The following is a 20,188-nucleotide window of genomic DNA, read 5'->3' as shown; positions in this document are numbered from 1 at the left end:
AATCAGTCAGATCGTCCGACTGCACGTGCTCCGATTTGTGTCGCATGAAAGCCAGCACCGATGCGCCAAAAGCCGATCGCGGCCGCCAAAATCCCCTTCTAAATGCCTGTCCCAGCAGCGCAAATCCGAAAACGTCCGAATATCCCACAAAAGTGCGGTCTGCGGGACCCTTAGTAAATAAGCCCCATAATGTATAAACATCAATGCAGACAGTAGGGTAGACATTTGAAGGAAGAGCTGTGGAATTTGAAGGTACTATATAAAGATTATTATTATGAATGTATGTGTACAGTGATCTTGGAGGGTGTAACATTAGCATGCTGAGTGCTATTCTGAGCAAACACCACAGTACAAGGAGGATTAGGGAGATTTGTGCCCCCCTCCTCCTGGTCACATGATTACTGGGTCAGCTGACGCGTCTCATGAGATAACTGAGACTGCTGGGTCATTGCTGACAACAGAACAAAACACAGCGGAGAGAAGTATATATATATATATATATACAGAACAAAGGGGAGCGCACACCCCGCCACCATGGATGTGTCTGCAGCGTGGGCTCTGCTGCTCTGTGCCCTGGTCCAGCAAGGATCTGCCCTCATCAGGTCAGGAATAACACACACACACAGTATAATTCACATATGTTTAGCATGTAATAAGACATGCGGTCTGTAATAACTAACCTTTTATTCTGTATATGGTCTATCTATCTATCTATTACTTTATAACACTGTTATCATAAGAGTTCAGTTATTTATGATTATTAGTATTATAATTTAATAATAATAATAATATTTACCCCACTTTACTTGTATCGTGTTTGGCTGAAACTCATATATTTGATCTAGCGATCTAGTGATTAGTATTGCTTCAGGGCATTACTTATTGTATTTATCTATTTGGGTTAATAATTATATCCTGTTACATTATGCAAAACATATGCCATCCATCCCTCCAGGAGTGATCCTAAATCTATGTATATTGGGGTATATCTATGAATCCAGTTCCTCCAGTTTTCTGTACATTGTTGCAGAATACTGTGCACCACAATTGTACACAGTTAAAAGAGTAAGTCAGCATCGGTAAATGGGTAGCATCACAAATAATTTAACTTTACTCCCATCTACTTGTATTTACCTCGTAATCTCCTACTTTCTTCCTATAGAGCTGTAGATAAAATTGCATGTGTGTCTGATCCAGAGTGATTGTATGTACAGTATATTAATCTGTAGTCATTCATCAAAAAGCAAATCCATGTTTTCTTAATGGAATATAATTTTTGCTTCTATATAAAATTTTAAGCAAATTTGTGCAATATACTCTTATTTGCATTTTTGCTTTTTTATGTATTTAATGTATTTCCAGTACTCATAAGATGTTTGTAGGCTTATCAGTAACAGTATAAGCTTCCACCAGACCCCCCTTGTTGTTTTCACCCAGAAAAACAACCTAATCCAAAATCCAGCAAATTCTAATCCCACTTTTCCTATTTGGGACAGTTATTCTGACTCTCAATACATGAGGCTGGTTGTGTGGTTGCTGAAGAAAACAGGAATAACTCAAGGGAGTTGTCTGGTCACGTCAAGTGTTAACTTGCTGATTAGTTGGGGTCCCAGTGGTGGATCATGAGAAGAAGGGTGCGTTGTAGCCTGAAATGTACCTTTCTCTATATGGCATTTAAGGAGATACCTCCTTCAGCACCATAAACAGTGAATGGAGCAGCCCCCCCCCTTTGCCGCTCCATAATTTGGGAAATATCAATTAATCAGCAGGTATTTTCTATCCTGTGAATGGAGGAAAACTTCTAGTGATCATACAATATCTACTGAAAATAATAAAAAGGCAGGTAGAACGAACACATACAGTACATAAAATACCTATATATGTATATATTATTTATATTACAAGATATAGAACGTATTAGACTGATTACCTCTGAAACATCCCTGCCAATGAATGGGCAGGCTAGTAGTTGCGAATAGCGCCCTCTCTAGGTCAGAAGCTGCTAGGGAGGATGATGATCTCTCTAGGATGTTTCTAGAACTTGGAATATTGAGTAATTGCAGCTGTAGCTACTGCCTGGTAAGACAACAGTTAATAGTGTAATCTGTGACTGTCCGATGATGTTCTGGTAATAGAATCTGGAAGGTGATTGGAGAGGTGCTACCACCTGACCATGGAGTATATAAACCCCACGTGGGCGGGCAGCACATGGTCTTGGAATTCAGTCAGTAGATAGAGAAGCAGGTCCAGTGTGCAGCTCCTGCCAAGCTGCCATCCAGACCCGCTACCAGGAAGAAGAGGTACCTCGGGCCACTGCCTGATATTTTAGGGCAAGTCAGGAGACTTAAGCCCCCAGAGCAGAGGTACCCATCTGGACTCCGCTCCGTCCCTACCAGCCCAGTCTGCACATTTACTTACCCGTCTGGAGAAGTTCACAGAAAGTGCATTGTCCGACGATAATGCACTCTACCGCGATTCACTAAGATCATACGCCCGATATCCTGCATGTGTCACTTCCCCGCTCAGGTCCGCCGGAGTTCACCTACTTCTTTCTGGTGCATGTAAGCGCTTGATCTTGCAACACAGTTTGAAAGTTAATTCCTGCGCTCAGTCTGAATCCGTCGGATCGTGCGGTGGCACGCCCCCTGACTTCTGTCGTATGAAAGCCTGCGCAGCTGCGCCACAATCCAATCGCCTGCGATAGGATTAAATGTCTGTCACAGCCGCGCAAAACCCGAAAAAGTCGGAAAGTCAGACGAAAGTGCGTCCGCGGACCCTTACTAAATAAGCCCCAACGTGTGTATAACAGTGCACCGCCTCCATTCATTAGCGTGTCAGGTCGGGTGGCAGGCCCTCTGACTCCAGGCCACATCTATCAATCTATCAATAGAACATATAAACTATCCATAGAACAGACCACTAAGGAGTACAATAACTCCTATTGATCATCTATAGCTCGGTAGTGATCCATACATTTTACAGCAGATCAGCCCCTCTTTATTTGAAAGGAGCAAAGCTGCATTGACTCATTCCAGCCACTGGAAAGAGAATGGAGCTGTTTTCTCCCTGTTCCATTCTGTATTTTTCAGCTCCAGAGAACAGTAGATCTTTAGGGGTCATTTGGTTATGACTTAGTATATGTCCTCAATATTTTAGCAAAACTAAGCCCCTTAACCCCTTAACGCTCTGCGCCGTAGCTCTACGGCGCAGAGGTATAAGGATTGTATGAAGAGGGCTCACGGGCTGAGTTCTCTTCATACAAAGGTGGGGATTTTTGCATTTTGCAGAAAACCCTCACCGCTAATAACCTATCAACCCTGTCAATCTTATCAACCCTATCAATCTTTTTTACGATCGCCGCGCCCCCGAACGTCATCGGGGGGCGGCGATTGGTTACCATGGTAGCCTCGGGTCTTCTTTTGACACAAGGCTACATGGCTTCTGCAGATTCGTTACAATGAGCCAGTGGCTCATTGTAATGAATGACCTGCAAAAATGCCATATATTGCAATACAGAAGTATTGCAGTATATGGTAGGAACGATCTGACTATCTAGGGTTAATGTACCCTAGATGGTCTAAGAAATAGTGGGAAAAAAAAGAAAAAAAAGTGTAAAAAATATTTAAAAATTCAAATCACCCCCCTTTCCCTAGAACTGATATAAAACATAATAAACAGTAAAAATCACAAACATATTAGGTATCGCCGCGTCCCAAAATGCCCGATCTATCAAAATATAAAAACAGTTACATGTCCGAAATGCGACTTTTACACCTTTTTACATCACATAAAAATGAAATAAAAAATGATCAAAATGTCGCACAGACCTCAAAATGGTAGCAATGAAAACGTCACCTCATTTCGCAAAAAATGACACCTCACACATCTCCGTGCACAAAAGTATGAAAAAGTTATTAGCGTCAGAAGATGGCAAAATTTTTTTTTCTTTTTTGTACACATTCGTTTAATTTTTGAAAATGTATTAAAACACAATAAAACCTATATAAATTTGGTATCACCGCGATCCCACCGAACCAAAGAATAAAGCTGAGGTGTTATTTTGAGTGCACAGTCAAAGTACTTACCTCCCGGTGCCCTCCCGTATCCAGCGCTGCTGTCACTCCGGTCCGGGCGCCATGTAAACAAACATGGCCGCCGGAGCAGCGCTGGACTCAGTTCCGGCCGGACCCGACAACCTTCTGGCCCCCATACACAATGCTGTGTATAGGGACGGATAGGCGGGAGGGCACCGGGAGGTAAGTACAGCTTTATTTTTTTTAAGCAGCCCTGTCCCGGCCACTTTTGTCTTTTTTTCAAAAACTCGGACAACCCCTTTAACCCCTTAAACTAAATATATTTTCATAAACTGCCATTAGAAAGCATTGCCTCTATCCCTTCATTGTACCTCTACATGCCTGTAAACTTAAAGAGGACCTGTCACCCCAAATTAGTGCCCCCTTCCAAACATACCTACTGAATCTACTACCCGGCCCCTTTCTAATGCTGCCCATTTCAAAGCCCTGGCATTAATCAAACTGCAGTAATCAGCACTTAAGGATATGACAAATAAGATACATGATGTCCAATCGACGAACCAGCAGTTCGGCTTTTTCATTAGGTGGCCTTCCAGGCACTCCTCCTTCTTCACAGGCCGCCACTCCCCAGGCACCAGTTCTTTTCCTATGCACTAGATGCTGGCGATCATGGCATCCAGTGCGCATGCACTGCCACATCATGCTGCATAGTGCATAGGAAAAGATGATTTTAATATGATTAAAGGGGTATTCTCGCCTGGGCATTCACATTCAGTTTCACTAATCTTCCATTTATAAACATTTCTTCAATTGGATGTTATTAAAAAAAAATGTTCCTGTGTGAAGATAATTTCTCATAAATGTAGTCATGTTGTCCCTTAGAAACGAGATAGCTTCCTCAGTTACGACCACATCACACTCTGGCAGCCGTGGCCAGACATGAGCTATTGAGTCTTGTCTGACCTCCTGGATTCAGCAATCATTACCACAGGACGGCTGTGGGTCATGTAGTAAATCCCGGACATTTCATATACAAAAACCTTTTCTTTCTTTGTGCAATCCCTCCAGCAGAGGTGGCCGTATGCGAGGAAGCCATCTCGTTTCTAAGGGACAAAATGACTACATTTATGAGAAATTATCTTCACACAGGAACATTTTTTTTAATAACATCTAATTGAAGAAATGTTTATATATGGCAGATTTATCAAACTGAATGTGAATGATCAGACAAGAATACCCCTTTAATGTATGAAATAACTAGATAAAGGATCCTTGTGAGCTGCTCCAACAGGTAGAGGTGACAGAAATAGTGACAGAGACCTGATGACAGGTGTCTAGAGATGAGCGAGCACTAAAATGCTCGGGTACAGGCGGTCCCCTACTTAAGGACACCCGACTTACAGACAACCCATAGTTACAGACAGACCCCTCTGCCCACTGTGACCTCTGATGAAGCTCTCTGGATGCTTTAAAATAGTCCCAGACTGCAATAATCAGCTTAAAATTGTCTGCAATGAAGCCTTATTGATAATTCTTGGTCCTATTACAGCAAAAAAATTTGAAACTCCAATTGTCACTGGGGCAAAAAAAAAAATTGTCGGGAACTACAATGATAAAATATACAGTTTCGACTTACATACAAATTCAACTTAAGAACAAACCTACAGTCCCTATCTTGTATGTAACCCGGGGACTGCCTGTACTCGTTATTCGAGACGAACTTTTCCCGATGCTCGAGTGCTCGTTTCGAGTAACGAGCCCCATTGAAGTCAATGGGAGACTCGAGCATTTTTCAAGGGGACCAAGGCTCTGCACAGGGAAGCTTGGCCAAACACCTGGGAACCTCAGAAAAGGATGGAAACACCACGGAAATGGACAGGAAACAGCAGGGGCAGCATGCATGGATGCCTCTGAGGCTGCTTAATCGCACCATTATGCCAAAATTATGGGCAACAGCATGGCCATGACAGAGTGACAGAATGAAGCTAGATAGCATCTAAAACATCCAATAATTGACCCTGACACTATAGGGGACGGCATGCAGAGGCAGCGGCAGCAGCGGCAGGCTAGAGAGTGGCATGGCGACATACCCTAAATGGACTCAAACCAATGGGTGGCAGAGAGGAACCAAAGGAGGTGAGCAAGAAGCGCTCAAATAATATCGGTACATGATAAAAGTTTGCCAGTATATTTTGTGGATTACACAGCAGGGTGGCGACAAAGTTAACATGGAAGCCATGAAAACAACCCAAAATTCTGCCTGACACAGCTCGTTTGATAAGGGGACCATGTATGGAGGCAGTGAACTAGTAGTAGATTAAAGGTGCTGCAGTTCAAACTATGTTAGTTGGATCTTGGCATGGAGCTGGCGCTCCGCTGCCAGGCGAGCTTTCGCCAATCCAAGCCCCTGTCTCTAGGCTACTCCCCAAACAGCACTTCTAAGAACCTTTTGTATAAGATCAAGTGTAGTAGCGTTCTTATAAGTTTGGGATATGGCGGGTGAGGGGAATGTAAACATCTGCGCAAGAAGCGCTGAAATAATATCCGTAAATGAAAAAAGTTTTCCAGTATATTTTGTGGCTTACACAGCACGGTGGCGACAAAGTTAACAAGTTTGATGTGGAATGCCCTGTAATAGCTCTTGGGCGGTGTGCCTTTTATCATCTAGGCTCAGCAGTTTGAGCACCGCCTGCTGTCGCTTAGCGACGGCACTGCTGCTGTGCCTAGAGCTACCGACTGATGGCGCCATGCCCACGGATGGTAATTCGGAGGAGGAGGAGGTGGAGGAGGGGTGGAAGGAGGAGGAGGCATAGTAGGCCTGAAACACCTGGACCGAGGTAGGCCCCGCAATCCTCTGCGTCGGCAGTATATGACCAGCCCCAGGGTCAGACTCAGTCCCAGCCTGCACCAAGTTAAGTGTAGTAGCGTTCTTATAAGTTTGGAATATGGCGGGTGAGGGGAATGTAAACAGATGCGCAAGAAGCGCTGAAATAATATCCGTAAATGGTAAAAGTTTGCCAGTATATTTTGAGGATTACACAGCAGGGTGGCGACAAAGTTAACAAGTTTGTTGTGGAAGCCATGAAAACAACCCAAAATTCTGCCTGACACAGCACGTTTGATAAGGCGGCCATGTATGGAGGCAGTGAACTAGTAGTAGATTAAAGGTGCTGCAGTTAAAACTATGTTAGTTGGTTCTTGGCATGGAGCTGGCGCTCCGCTGCCAGGCGAGCTTTCGCCAATCCAAGCCCCTGTCTCTAGGCTACTCCCCAAACAGCACTTCTAAGAACCTTTTGTATAAGGTCAAGTGTAGTAGCGTTCTTATAAGTTTAGGATATGGCGGGTGAGGGGAATGTAAACATCTGCGCAAGAAGCGCTGAAATAATATCCGTAAATGGTAAAAGTTTGCCAGTGTATTTTGTGGATAACACAGCAGGGTGGCGACAAAGTTAACAACTTTGATGTGGAATCCATGAAAACAACCCAAATTTCGGCCTGACACACCTCGTTTGATAAAGGGACGATGTATGGAGGCAGCTATATGGACGACTTTTGGAGGTAGCAATGGAGACAACGTGTGGAGGCTGCTATGGAGACAATTCAATTTGGATAGTGCCTGTATGTGGCAGTCCAAAAAAGTTTTCAAACCAGAGGAGCAGGTAGGTGGCCCTCCAGAAAAATGGAATAGATTGAGTGCCTGTATGTGGCAGTCCAAAAAAGTTTTCAAACCAGAGGAGCAGGTAGGTGGCCCTCCAGAAAAATGGAATAGATTGAGTGCCTGTATGTGGCAGTCCAAAAAAGTTTTCAAACCAGAGGAGCAGGTAGGTGGCCCTCCAGAAAAATGGAATAGATTGAGTGCCTGTATGTGGCAGTCCAAAAAAGTTTTCAAACCAGAGGAGCAGGTAGGTGGCCCTCCAGAAAAATGGAATAGATTGAGTGCCTGTATGTGGCACTCCCAAAAATTGTTTAAAACAGAGGACCGGGTCGGTGGCCCTCCAGAAAAATTAAATGCATAAAGTACTATAGCTAGAGCCAGTGGGCCCTGTCAAAAAATAGCCAGTTTCCTCTGCTTTACTGTACAAAGAGGAGGAGAAGGAGGAAAAGGAGGAGGAGGAGTGGATAAATTATTCAGGTTGAGCTTCCTTCACCTGGTGGAGATTGGAAATTAGGAGAAATCCAGGCTTTATTCATCTTGATAAGCGTCAGCCTGTCAGCGCTGTCAGTCGACAGGCGTGTACGCTTATCGGTGATGATGCCACCAGCTGCACTGAAAACCCGCTCGGACAAGACGCTAGCGGCAGGGCAGGCAAGAACCTCCAAGGCGTACAGCGCCAGTTCGTGCCACATGTCCAGCTTTGAAACCCAGTAGTTGTAGGGAGCTGTGTGATCATTTAGGACGATGGTATGGTCAGCTACGTACTCCCTCACCATCTTTCTGTAAAGATCAGCCCTACTCTGCCGAGACTGGGGACAGGTGACAGTGTCTTGCTGGGGTGACATAAAGCTGGCAAAAGCCTTGTAAAGCGTACCCTTGCCAGTGCTGGACAAGCTGCCTGCTCGCCTACTCTCCCTCGCTACTTGTCCCGCAGAACTACGCACTCTGCCGCTAGCGCTGTCAGAAGGGAAATACTGTTTCAGCTTGTGCACCAGGGCCTGCTGGTATTCATGCATTCTCACACTCCTTTCCTCTCCAGGGATGAGAGTGGAAAGATTTTGCTTGTACCGTGGGTCCAGGAGAGTGAACACCCAGTAATCGGTGCTGGAATAAATTCTTTGAACGCGAGGGTCACGGGATAGGCAGCCTAGCATGAAATCTGCCATATGCGCCAGAGTACCAACACGTAAGAATTCACTCCCCTCACTGGCCTGACTGTCCATTTCCTCCTCCTCCAACTCCTCCAACTCCTCTTCTTCTGCCCATACACGCTGAACAGTGAAGGACTCAACAATGGTCCCCTCTTGTGTCTCGCCAACATTCTCCTCCTCTTCCTCCTCATCCTCCTCCACCTCCTCCGATATGCGCTGAGAAACAGACCTAAGGGTGCTTTGGCTATCAACAAGGGAATCTTCTTCCCCCGTCTCTTGTGAGGAGCGCAAAGCTTCCGACTTCATGCTGACCAGAGAGTTTTTCAACAGGCCAAGCAGCGGGATGGTGAGGCTGATGATGGCGGCATCGCCACTGACCATCTGTGTTGACTCCTCAAAGTTACTCAGCACCTGACAGATATCAGACATCCACGTCCACTCCTCATTGTAGACTTGAGGAAGCTGACTGACCTGACTACCAGTTCTGGTGGAAGTTGACATCTGGCAGTCTACAATCGCTCGGCGCTGCTGGTAAACTCTGGATAACATGGTCAGTGTTGAATTCCACCTCGTGGGCACGTCGCACAACAGTCGGTGAGCGGGCAGTTGGAGGCGGCGCTGCGCTGCCCTGAGAGTGGCAGCATCTGTGCTGGACTTCCTGAAATGCGCACAGATGCGGCGCACCTTCGTGAGCAAATCAGACAGATTGGGGTATGTCTTGAGGAAACGCTGAACTATCAGATTTAACACATGGGCCAGGCATGGCACATGTGTCAGTCTGCCGAGTTGCAGAGCCGCCACCAGGTTACGGCCGTTGTCACACACAACCATGCCTGGCTTCAGGTTCAGCGGTGCCAGCCACAGATCAGCCTGCGCCGTGATGCCCTGTAATAGTTCTTGGGCGGTGTGCCTTTTATCGCCTAGGCTCAGCAGTTTGAGCACCGCCTGCTGTCGCTTAGCGACGGCACTGCTGCTGTGCCTAGAGCTACCGACTGATGGCGCCATGCCCACGGATGGTCGTTCGGAGGAGGAGGTGGAGGAGGGGTGGGAGGAGGAAGAGGCATAGTAGGCCTGAAACACCTGGACCGAGGTAGGCCCCGCAATCCTCGGCGTCGGCAGTATATGACCAGCCGCAGGGTCAGACTCGGTCCCAGCCTCCACCAAGTTAACCCAATGTGCCGTCAGCGATATATAGTGGCCCTGCCCGGCAGCACTCGTCCACGTGTCCGTGGTCAGGTGGACCTTGTCAGAAACGGCGTTGGTCAGGGCACGGATTATGTTGTCTGACACGTGCTGGTGCAGGGCTGGGACGGCACATCGGGAAAAGTAGTGGCGGCTGGGGACCGAATACCGAGGGGCGGCCGCCGCCTTTAGGCTGCGAAAGGCCTCGGTCTCTACTAGCCTATAGGGCAGCATCTCCAGGCTTAGCAATCTGGAGATGTGCACATTAAGGGCTTGGGCGTGCGGGTGGGTTGCACTATATTTGCGTTTCCGCTCCAGCGTCTGGGGTATGGAGAGCTGAACGCTGGTGGATGCTGTGGAGGATCGTGGAGGCGACGATGGGGTTTTTGTGGCAGGGTCCTGGGCAGGGGGCTGGCTATCAGCTGACACAGGGGAAGGAGCAGTGGTGTGCACGGCCGGAGGTGAACGCGCTTGTTGCCACTGAGTGGGGTGTTTAGCATTCATATGCCTGCGCATACTGGTGGTAGTTAAGCTATTAGTGGTGGAACCCCTGCTGATCCTGGTTTGGCAAATGTGGCACACCACAGTCCGTCGGTCATCCGGTGTTTCCTTAAAGAACCTCCAGACTTCTGAAAATCTAGCCCTCGCCGCAGGAGCCCTCGCCACGGGAGCTTCACTAGTTGACACATTTGGCGCTGATGCACCAGCTCTGGCCCTGCCTCTCCGTCTGGCCCCACCACTGCCTCTTCCAACCTGTTCTGGTCGAGGACTCTCCTCCGTCTCAGAAGCACTGTGTTCACCCGGCCTCTCAACCCAGCTTGGGTCTGTCACCTCATCATCCTCCGATCCCTCAGTCTGCTCCCCCCTCGGACTTCCTGCCCTGACAACAACTTCCCCACTGTCTGACAACCGTGTCTCCTCATCGTCGGACACCTCTTTACACACTTCTTCCAGTACGTCAACAAGGTCATCATCACCCACAGACTGCGACTGGTGGAAAACCTGGGCATCGGAAAATTGCTCATCAGCAACCGGACAAGTGGTTTGTGACTGTGGGAAGGGTCCAGAAAACAGTTCCTCAGAGTATGCCGGTTCTAATGGCAAATTTTCCTGGGAGGGGGCAGACTGGGGGGGAGGAGGCTGAGGTGCAGGAGCTGGAGGAGTGCCGATTTCGGTGACATGGGTGGACTGCGTGGAAGACTGACTGGTGGACAAATTGCTCGAAGCATTGTCGGCAATCCACGACATCACCTGTTCGCACTGTTCTGGCCTCAACAGTGCTCTACCACGAGTCCCAGTAACTTCAGACATGAACCTAGGGAGTGTAGCTCTGCGGCGTTCCCCTGCTCCCTCATCAGCAGGTGGTGTCTCACCCCGCCCAGGACCACGGCCTCTGACCCCTGCAGTAGTTGGACGCCCACGTCCCCGCCCTCGTCCTCTACCCCTAGCCCTCGGGTTAAACATTTTGAAAATGAGAGTTATAACTTTTTTTGTGTTTTTTTTTTTTTTTTGTGTGTTTTTTAGTTTTTAAAACCAAACGATGCTATCCTATTGCTATGGCTATTTTCTAGCCAAGTATGAAAGCACACTGCTATGCCAGATGAGATGACACTGAGTTATGAAAAAAATAAACGTAAAATAAAAAAGGAAATGGCAGACTGTGCCTAATTGAAATACAACCCCAGGCCCTAATAAATTTTCCCACTTCGGTCTTTGCGATGGATATGTGCGTCACTAAGCGCAAAACACAGTGGTCGCAAGTCTCACTCCAAATTGCTCACAATTTGCTAGTAGATGCAGTGCAGCAACTACAGCCACCAGCAGATCAACCAGAAATCAAATATATATAACGCTACTGTAGGCGTAAGTAAGCCGTTTGGATTCTCCTATGGCTATTTTCTAGCCAAGTATTAAAGCACACTACTATGCCAGATGAGATGACGCTGAGTTATGAAAAAAATAAACGTAAAATAAAAAAGGAAATGGCAGACTGTGCCTAATTGAAATCCAACCCCGGGCCCTAATAAATTTTCCCACTTCGGTCTTTGCGATGGATATGTGCGTCACTAAGCGCAAAACACAGTGGTCGCAAGTCTCACTCCAAATTGCTCACAATTTGCTAGTAGATGCACTGCAGCAACTACAGCCACCAGCAGATCAACCAGAAATCAAATATATATAACGCTACTGTAGGCGTAAGTAAGCCGTTTGGATTCTCCTATGGCTATTTTCTAGCCAAGTATTAAAGCACACTACTATGCAAGATGAGATGACACTGAGTTATTAAAAAAATAAACGTAAAATAAAAAGAAACTGGCAGACTGTGCGTAATTGAAATCAAACCCCTAATAAATTTTCCCACTTTGGTGTTTGAGGTGGATATGTGTGTCACTAAGAGCTAAACACAACGGTAGCAAGTCCCCCTGCAAATTCCTCACAATATGGTACTAGCTGCACTACTAGTGCCAGCAAGCCCAGCCACAAGCAAATAAAAAAAAAAAGTAGAAGGTTATTGTAGCCCTAAGAAGGGCTGTTGGGTTGTTGTAGAATCACTCCTGCCTAACAGTAAGCTAATAGAACACCCTAACGCTTTCCCTGACCAGCAGCAGCTCTCTCCCTAGCGGCATCCAGACAGAGAATGATCCGAGCAGCGCGGGCAGCGGCTAGTCTATCCCAGGGTCACCTGATCTGGCCAGCCAACCACTGCTATCGACGTGTAAGTGTACCACGTCATGCTGGGTGGAGTGCAGAGTCTCCTGGCTTGTGATTGGCTCTGTTTCTGGCCGCCAAAAAGCAAAACGGCGGGAGCTGCCATTTTCTCGAGCGGGCGAAATACTCGTCCGAGCAACGAGCAGTTACGAGTACGCTAATGCTCGATCGAGCATCAAGCTCGGACGAGTATGTTCGCTCATCTCTACAGGTGTCCTTTAAGTAGTAACGTTGTGTTGCACTGTGTATAGCTGAAAAGACCTATGTAGATCTGTGTTATTTGCACACACACATAAAATACACAATATAAATCAACCTTTAAATGGAAAGGGTGAACGCTGCTTGGGCGGATATGGGTACACATAAAGAACCTCATTGTGTTTGGCCTAATCCTAATATACATATTGTGAATTGTAAATACACGTGAATACAAACCACTAAATGCCACTTTACAGGTTACATACAGACTTAGTCTGCATAAACTTATGTAAATACATTCAGTTACTGACCTTGAACTTGAAGAATTACTGCCTGTACAGTTTCCATTGTTCCCGAGGCAGCAGTAGTACAGTACAGTATCACATAGATATCAGTCATTGTTTCTCCAAATTTTAGGAACAGTTTCAGTAGAGGGGGAGGGAATTTATATCCAAGGTTGTTGACTGCTTTCAAATACTATCCGAAAGATTGTGAATGCAACTATTGGGCTAAAATACAGTCTGTAAGTCAGGTAATATGTAGTGTAATGTCTTTCTGAGGCTATTTTATAATAAATTCAGTAGATAGATGGTGTTTTTCATATATCCACCATCCAGAGAGACCAATACATCATTTAGTAGCTGGTCCATTTGCTTATCACACAGTACAGTGAAGGACATCTCATACATAATGAATGTTAGTTGTATTGATCCAGAACAGTACGTCTGCAGCAGCAGAGAGAGACAATATTTCATCGGTTCAGCGCACAAAACCTGGCACCCAATTGAGGGCTCTAAGGCCCCTTTCACACTTGCGTTTTTCACATGCGTGTTCTGAACGTGCTTTTGACACGCATAACTTGCATTGCACTCTGACCCATTGTAGTCAATGGGCTTTTTCAGACTTGCATTTAACCAAAATATACTGCGTGTTTAAATCTCAGCATGCTCTACTTTTGCAAGTCATGCGAGTGAAAAACGCAGCATACAAGTCTATGGAGACGCATCAAAAACGCATTGCACTCAGACACATGCAAGTCCAATTCAAGTATGATGCATTCTTCACGCATCAATTGCCATAGAAAAGATAGAGCTCAGTCCTGAGTCCTTTTCACGTTATCTGCGTGTGAAAAACGCATTGAAAATGCATTGAAAATGCATTGAAAACGCGCATGAAAAACAGACACTGAACAAACTCTGACTGAAAACTGATTGAACTTTGATGAAAAATGTCAGTTTTTCACTGACCAAACCCTGATCACACCCTGATCAGACTCTGATGTGATCTGCAACACAAGTGTGAAATGGACCCATGATGCTAAAATGAACAGAGATTCTTTAGAGCTTTTTTGCTGTAAAAGTTGTATAGCAGAATAATATGAGACGATTTACAAGCTTTATTGATCCACATCCAATATCCATGACCATTACTTTACTGCTGGGACAGACATACAGAACCATCATGTAGATAAACTTCCCCAACTCCCAAAAATGACACAAAAATTGATTGCGGTAGATTTATCATAAGTTTCTGAGGTAAAACTGTTCTAGTTGGGGGGGCGTGGCTGGACCCTGGAGCTAATGGCCGCACACTGAGAGAGCTCCGTACCCCGGTACCCATTTAGCCTGCAAGGAGGGGAGATACCCTGGCCCCCAAAGCCAAAAAGACCCCCAGGAGGGGAGCAAAGACCCCGGGATACCAGAACCCTGTCAGAACGGGAGACACGCTGCTCACCCGCTTCCTCCGCTCCACCGCCGCAGCCAGCACGGACCCGCGATCAGGAAGGAAAGCTGGTGGCACTACGAGGAACCCGGCACGAACCACAGAGGCTCCCATCATGGCTCCTACTCCAGCAGCGGGTAAGCGCGGTTCGTCGGCGGCCACCGCACCGCTCCCGCATACTGCGCGCCATGCTCCCGCCACCACGATGCAGGCCGCGCCTGACCGCCATATTGGCGCGCAACCTAAGGAGCAGCGTGGCTCTCCTGCGGCGCAGCAGCGCCAGACAGCAGCGGCTTCCCCGCGGACCCCAGTTAAAGGTGACCGGCAGCACCACAAGCAAGGTGAGAAACCATGCAGGAGCACCTCACCCCAGTCACAAGCTCCAGAAAAAGGGCAAAGCCCCATAGCTGATGAGCAGGAAGGAAATGGAGGACAGGGGAAGGGTCCCAAGGGTCTCCCCCTAAGATCCCCCCAACTATCACAGCCAGGGGAATTTGTCCCTGGGGTTCCATTTATCCCCAGGTCACAATTGTCAGAGGACGAGCTGAATGCTACCCCCACCCTCACTCGCTATGCAGCGCCCTCCCCAGAGTGGGCATCATCACCTGAGCCATGCAGCCAGGACGCCACAGCAGATAAGAGACCACCGGCATCAGAACCGTACTGGCAGGTCCATCTCCAGAATTTGCCTACTAAAGAGGACTTTAAATCTCTAATTGCTGAAGTCAAAGAGGCTTTCAAATCTGAAATCTCGGAAGTGCGTCGTGATATTCAGTGTATGACGCAGAAAATTGATGTTCTGGAAGCTGCACAGGCGGACTCAAAGCGTCAGATTTCACATACGCAACATGCTTTGCATTCTCAATCTGTTACACTACAAGATATGGCCAGGCACCTGGAGGATCTTGATAACAGAGGAAGACGCAATAATATTCGAGTAAGGGGTCTATCGGAGGTGGAGGGTAAAGAGGATGTGCGAGCCACACTACAAACACTCTTTTCAGCGCTACTAAAGGAACCAGGAACACAGGTGAAGCTTGATAGAGCCCACAGAGCATTGAGGCCTAAACCACTGGGAGGAAACCCGCGGGACGTTATCTGTTGTGTGCATGACTTCGAATTAAAGGAGCGCCTCATGTTTGCGGCGCGGAAAAACAAGAACTTTGATTTTAATGGTGATGTCATACAGCTTTATCAGGATCTCTCCGGGATCACTTTACAGAAGAGGCGGATTTTACGACCGTTGCTGGACATTCTAAGGGAGAATGACATATCCTATCGATGGAATTTTCCTTTTGCTCTGTCGGCCACCAAAGATGGGATAACGGCAACGCTCACCGTGATTGAGGAGCTCCAGGAATTCTGCGACATCTGGAACATCCCGATTCCACGGCTAGACGACTGGGGGGGTCTCCCCCCTCAACTTCGCCAACCGCAGAATAAGAACCAATCACAACAAAAGAGGCGAAGATCACAAACCAGAGCTCCATCCCAGGACTCTTATGATTAGAGGAGAATGCCTGCTAAATATATATCCTTTACAGTTCGGGTTCTTGATTGTTTGAAGGGGGTCTTATGTATGCTTATGTTTGCTCATATTTGGGGGGCTAATCCCCTCCTTAGTATTTTTGGGTAGTAATATGCACAACGGCACCGGGGTTAATCTCTGGAGGGTTAGTGACATATCAAAGTATTTAATCTTGTACAGTTCTGTACTGGTTGTATTCTTTTCCTTAGACAGGTTCCATAGCCACGTTTTTCCCCACTAAGTGGGTCTTTTCTGGATACTGTCCTCTGACCCTGACTTAGGGTCTAAATAGGAGGTGGTGAATCCGGATCAGCCGACTATACTCCCCTACTTTAGGGGCAGACCGGCTGAACAGACCTGCACTAGGGTCAGGAGGCTTCTCCTCTCTCTGGTTATAGAATTGGAAGTTATTCTTGGTTTTTGTTTTTATTTGTTCTTTGTTCGTATTGATTGTTTGTCTCGTGGTGTGCAAGTTTTGTCCCCCCCTTGTCATATTCCTTATGTGTCTATCCTAGTGTTTCTGATATTCTAGGTCTGCACACACCAACACACTTCCTCACTCCCATACTGACGCCTTGCTGTAGAAGCTACATATAGCCTCTCTCATCCCCTCCCTCCCTTGGTTCAGGTGCATATCACGTAGGAGCACGCCTAGGAGCGTCGGTCCGTACGCTCATCATGGTCCAGTTCTTGACGCTAAATGTAAAAGGGCTCAACTCAGCCCGTAAGCGACGACTCACGCTTAACGAGCTGAAGAGAAGTAGAGCAGATGTGGTGTTCTTGCAGGAGACGCATTATGATGCGATGGGGAATTTTAATTTTGCTAAGCATCTTTACCCGATCTCTTATATGGCATCCACAGAGAACAAGAAAGCGGGAGTGGCGATTTTGTTCGCAACCTCATGCCCCATAGTGCCTGAAACTGTGACGTCAGACCCCATGGGCCGCTTTATCATTGTTCAGGGTAAAATGTTTGGTTCGCCTGTGCTTTTATGCAATATATATGCCCCCAATTCATCACAGGTCCGCTTCATTACCAAAGTCCTGAATAAAATAGCCAGACTCCCACCGGCACCTTTACTGTTAGGAGGGGACTTCAATGTCATTTTTTCTGAAAATATGGATCGACTGGCAATCGATCCCAGCCCCACCACTAGGTCGCAGAACACTATTTCAGCGGCTTTCCGTAGAGTCATCAGGAGGTTTGCTTTATACGATCTATGGAGAGTGGGCAATCCGGGTGACCGTTCATTTACCTTTTACTCTGCACCACATGGCACCCATACCCGCATCGATTATTGGTTTGGTGATATACAATTCCTGCGAATGATGCACACCGCAGAGGTGGGAGACATATCGTGGTCAGACCACGCGCCAGTCCTCCTGCAGCTTAGAGAGGGTCCCTCTACAACTAGGGTATGTCATTGGCGCTTAAATGAATCCCTTCTTAAAAAACCCCTGATCCAGGGGGAGCTCAATGGAATACTGCGGGAATACTTCCAGCTTAATGAAGATTCAATTCCCTCTGTTCCTCTGATGTGGGAAGCCCATAAGGCGGTCTTCAGAGGTCATTGCATAGAACAGGGCACCAGGTTGAAAAGAAACAGAGCCCATCTGGAAAAAGAACTGAGAAAGGAGATTGGTAGACAGGAGGCAGCCTTGTTAGCTAAACCAACTAGGAGGAGACTTCAACAGCTAATTGAGGTTAGGGAGCAACTGCGGGAGGTTCAGAATCAAACAGTAGAGAAATTATTGGTATTTACTAGGCAAAGATATTATGAGCAAGCGAACAAGCACCACTTTCTCCTGGCGAAACAACTGAGGGAGAAGAGAGAACACCAGACTCCCCACATCATACGGGGTTCTGGGGGGAATCTATTACATGACCCGAGAGCGATTGCCTCCCGCTTCCAAGAATTTTATGCTAAATTATATTCCCTGCCAAACACCCTACCCCTAGATGAGGGCCTTAGAAAAACGCTGTTACTAGATTTTTTGAACTCTAGCTCCCTCCCTGAACTCCCCTCGGAGGCCATTGAGACGCTCAGCTCAGACTTAACGCCGGAGGAGATAGAGGAGGTGATCAAAGGAATGCCTAATGGGAAATCCCCGGGCCCAGACGGGCTCACTTATCTGTACTATCAAACCTTCTCCCCTGTGTTGTTGCCACATATGACAAAAGTGTTTAACGCGTTCTTACAAGGTGAACCCATGCCTACAACTTTCACTCATTCATATATCACCCTTATTCCCAAGCCTGGGAAAGACGCAACTGACTGTGCTAATTACAGGCCGATTGCACTTTTGAACGCAGATTTAAAAATATTCACAAAGCTGCTGGCCAACCGCCTGATTCAGTGGATCCCTCAGGTAATCCATAAGGATCAGGTAGGCTTTGTACCTGGACGGCAAGGTGGTGACAACACGAGGAGAACAATTGACCTTATTGATGTAGTTAATAAGCAAAATGACCAGGCCCTGATTCTCAGTTTAGACGCTGAGAAGGCGTTTGATCGCCTCAGTTGGCCCTTTATGTTTCAAGTGTTAGAGCACATTGGGATAAAAGGTCCCTTCCTCCAGGCTTTGAGGGGGTTATATTCAAACCCTACAGCGGAAATTAAGCTCCCACATGCGTCCTCCCCACCTCTGCAGATTAGGAATGGTACACGTCAGGGCTGCCCACTTTCTCCTCTCTTGTTTATACTTTGCATTGAACCCTTGGCCTCCATCATCCGGCAGGACCCGAATATCCATGGTATTATGGTTAGAGACAAGGAATTCAAATTATCGTTATTCGCAGACGATATCTTACTCACCCTTACTCAACCTTTAATCTCCCTACCCAATCTACAAGCGAGACTACAGCAGTATGGCCGTCTCTCTGGCTATAAAGTAAACACTTCAAAGACGGAGGCCTTGCCTCTTAATCTTACCCAACCGTTGGTAGACCAATTGAAAGCCACATTCAGATATAATTGGAAAGCAGATGCTATTAAGTACCTGGGGATACTCCTGACCCCCTCTTACAATACACTCTATGGGCAGAACTTCCCTGGCAGTTTTCGGGAAATAAGGACCCTACTTGATAATTGGAACAGCCTCCCCCTTTCCCTCTTTGGCAGGATAGCAGCGGTTAAAATGACCATCTTACCTAAGCTGCTTTATCTGTTTGAAACCCTACCAGTACCAGTGCCGTTGGGTGTCCTGAGGTCCCTGCAAGCATCAATACTACACTTTATCTGGGCTAAAAAGAGACACAGAATCTCCAGGTCTGTTCTACTCGCTCATAAATCTAGAGGCGGCCTATCGGTACCGGATATAACCAGATACTATTGGGCAACACATTTGCGGCGTATCCCAGCGTGGTCTACCTTACTGGCATTCTCTAAGTGGATGGAGATAGAGAAATTGTGGTTGGCCCCTTTCCATCCTAACTCTTATCTTTGGCCCAAAGAGGCGCCTGCGCTACCCGACTCCCAATTAGGCCCCATCTCATTCACAATTAAGTTGTGGAAGGCCTGTCTGACCAGGTTCCCCCTGAGGTCTCGGTGCTCACCTATGCAATCTTTCTTGCACACTCCCCTCATGCAACAAGCCGGGGCTGGGCAGGAAATTAAACCCTGGCACGAGAAGGGTTTGTTTAGGTTTGCAGACATTGTGGATTACCGAGATAGGAAAATTCTGCCCTTCGCTGCCCTACAGGACAAATTTCATCTCCCGCATGCGGCCAATTTTCACTACATCCGAATCAGGCACCTCTTGCAATCTCTGGACAGTGCGGAGGTGGTTTCGGCACCCACTACGTTTGAGCACATTTGCAAAACTGCTACCCAAACCTCTGGCCTTATATCAGATATCTACATGATACTATTACACCCTAACCCAGACGAACCCATCGCATACCCTTACATGACCAAGTGGGAGAGCATAGTAGGGGGACCAATATCGCAAGACACATGGCGGTTGATATGGCATAGGGCGGCTAAGACCTCCTTGTGTGCTACACATA

At 47.0% G+C, this 20,188-nt stretch overlaps 1 protein-coding gene across 1 annotated transcript in view; it reads left to right on the top strand.

The window, feature by feature from the left end:
• Positions 1-412: 412 nt before the first annotated feature.
• Positions 413-20,188, top strand: part of LOC140070954 (cathepsin D-like) — a 33,672-nt gene continuing 13,896 nt past the window's right edge. Inside the window, exon 1 of the mRNA XM_072118086.1 lies at positions 413-602. Within this exon, the coding sequence (XP_071974187.1) occupies positions 535-602 (68 nt within the window). The 5' untranslated portion in view covers positions 413-534. The remainder of the gene's footprint in view (positions 603-20,188) is intronic.

This window comes from Engystomops pustulosus, chromosome 7, assembly GCF_040894005.1.
Source record: "Engystomops pustulosus chromosome 7, aEngPut4.maternal, whole genome shotgun sequence".
Classification (NCBI taxonomy): domain Eukaryota; kingdom Metazoa; phylum Chordata; class Amphibia; order Anura; family Leptodactylidae; genus Engystomops; species Engystomops pustulosus.
Note: the sequence above shows the minus strand (reverse complement) of the source record. Positions and strands in the feature narration are given on the sequence as shown.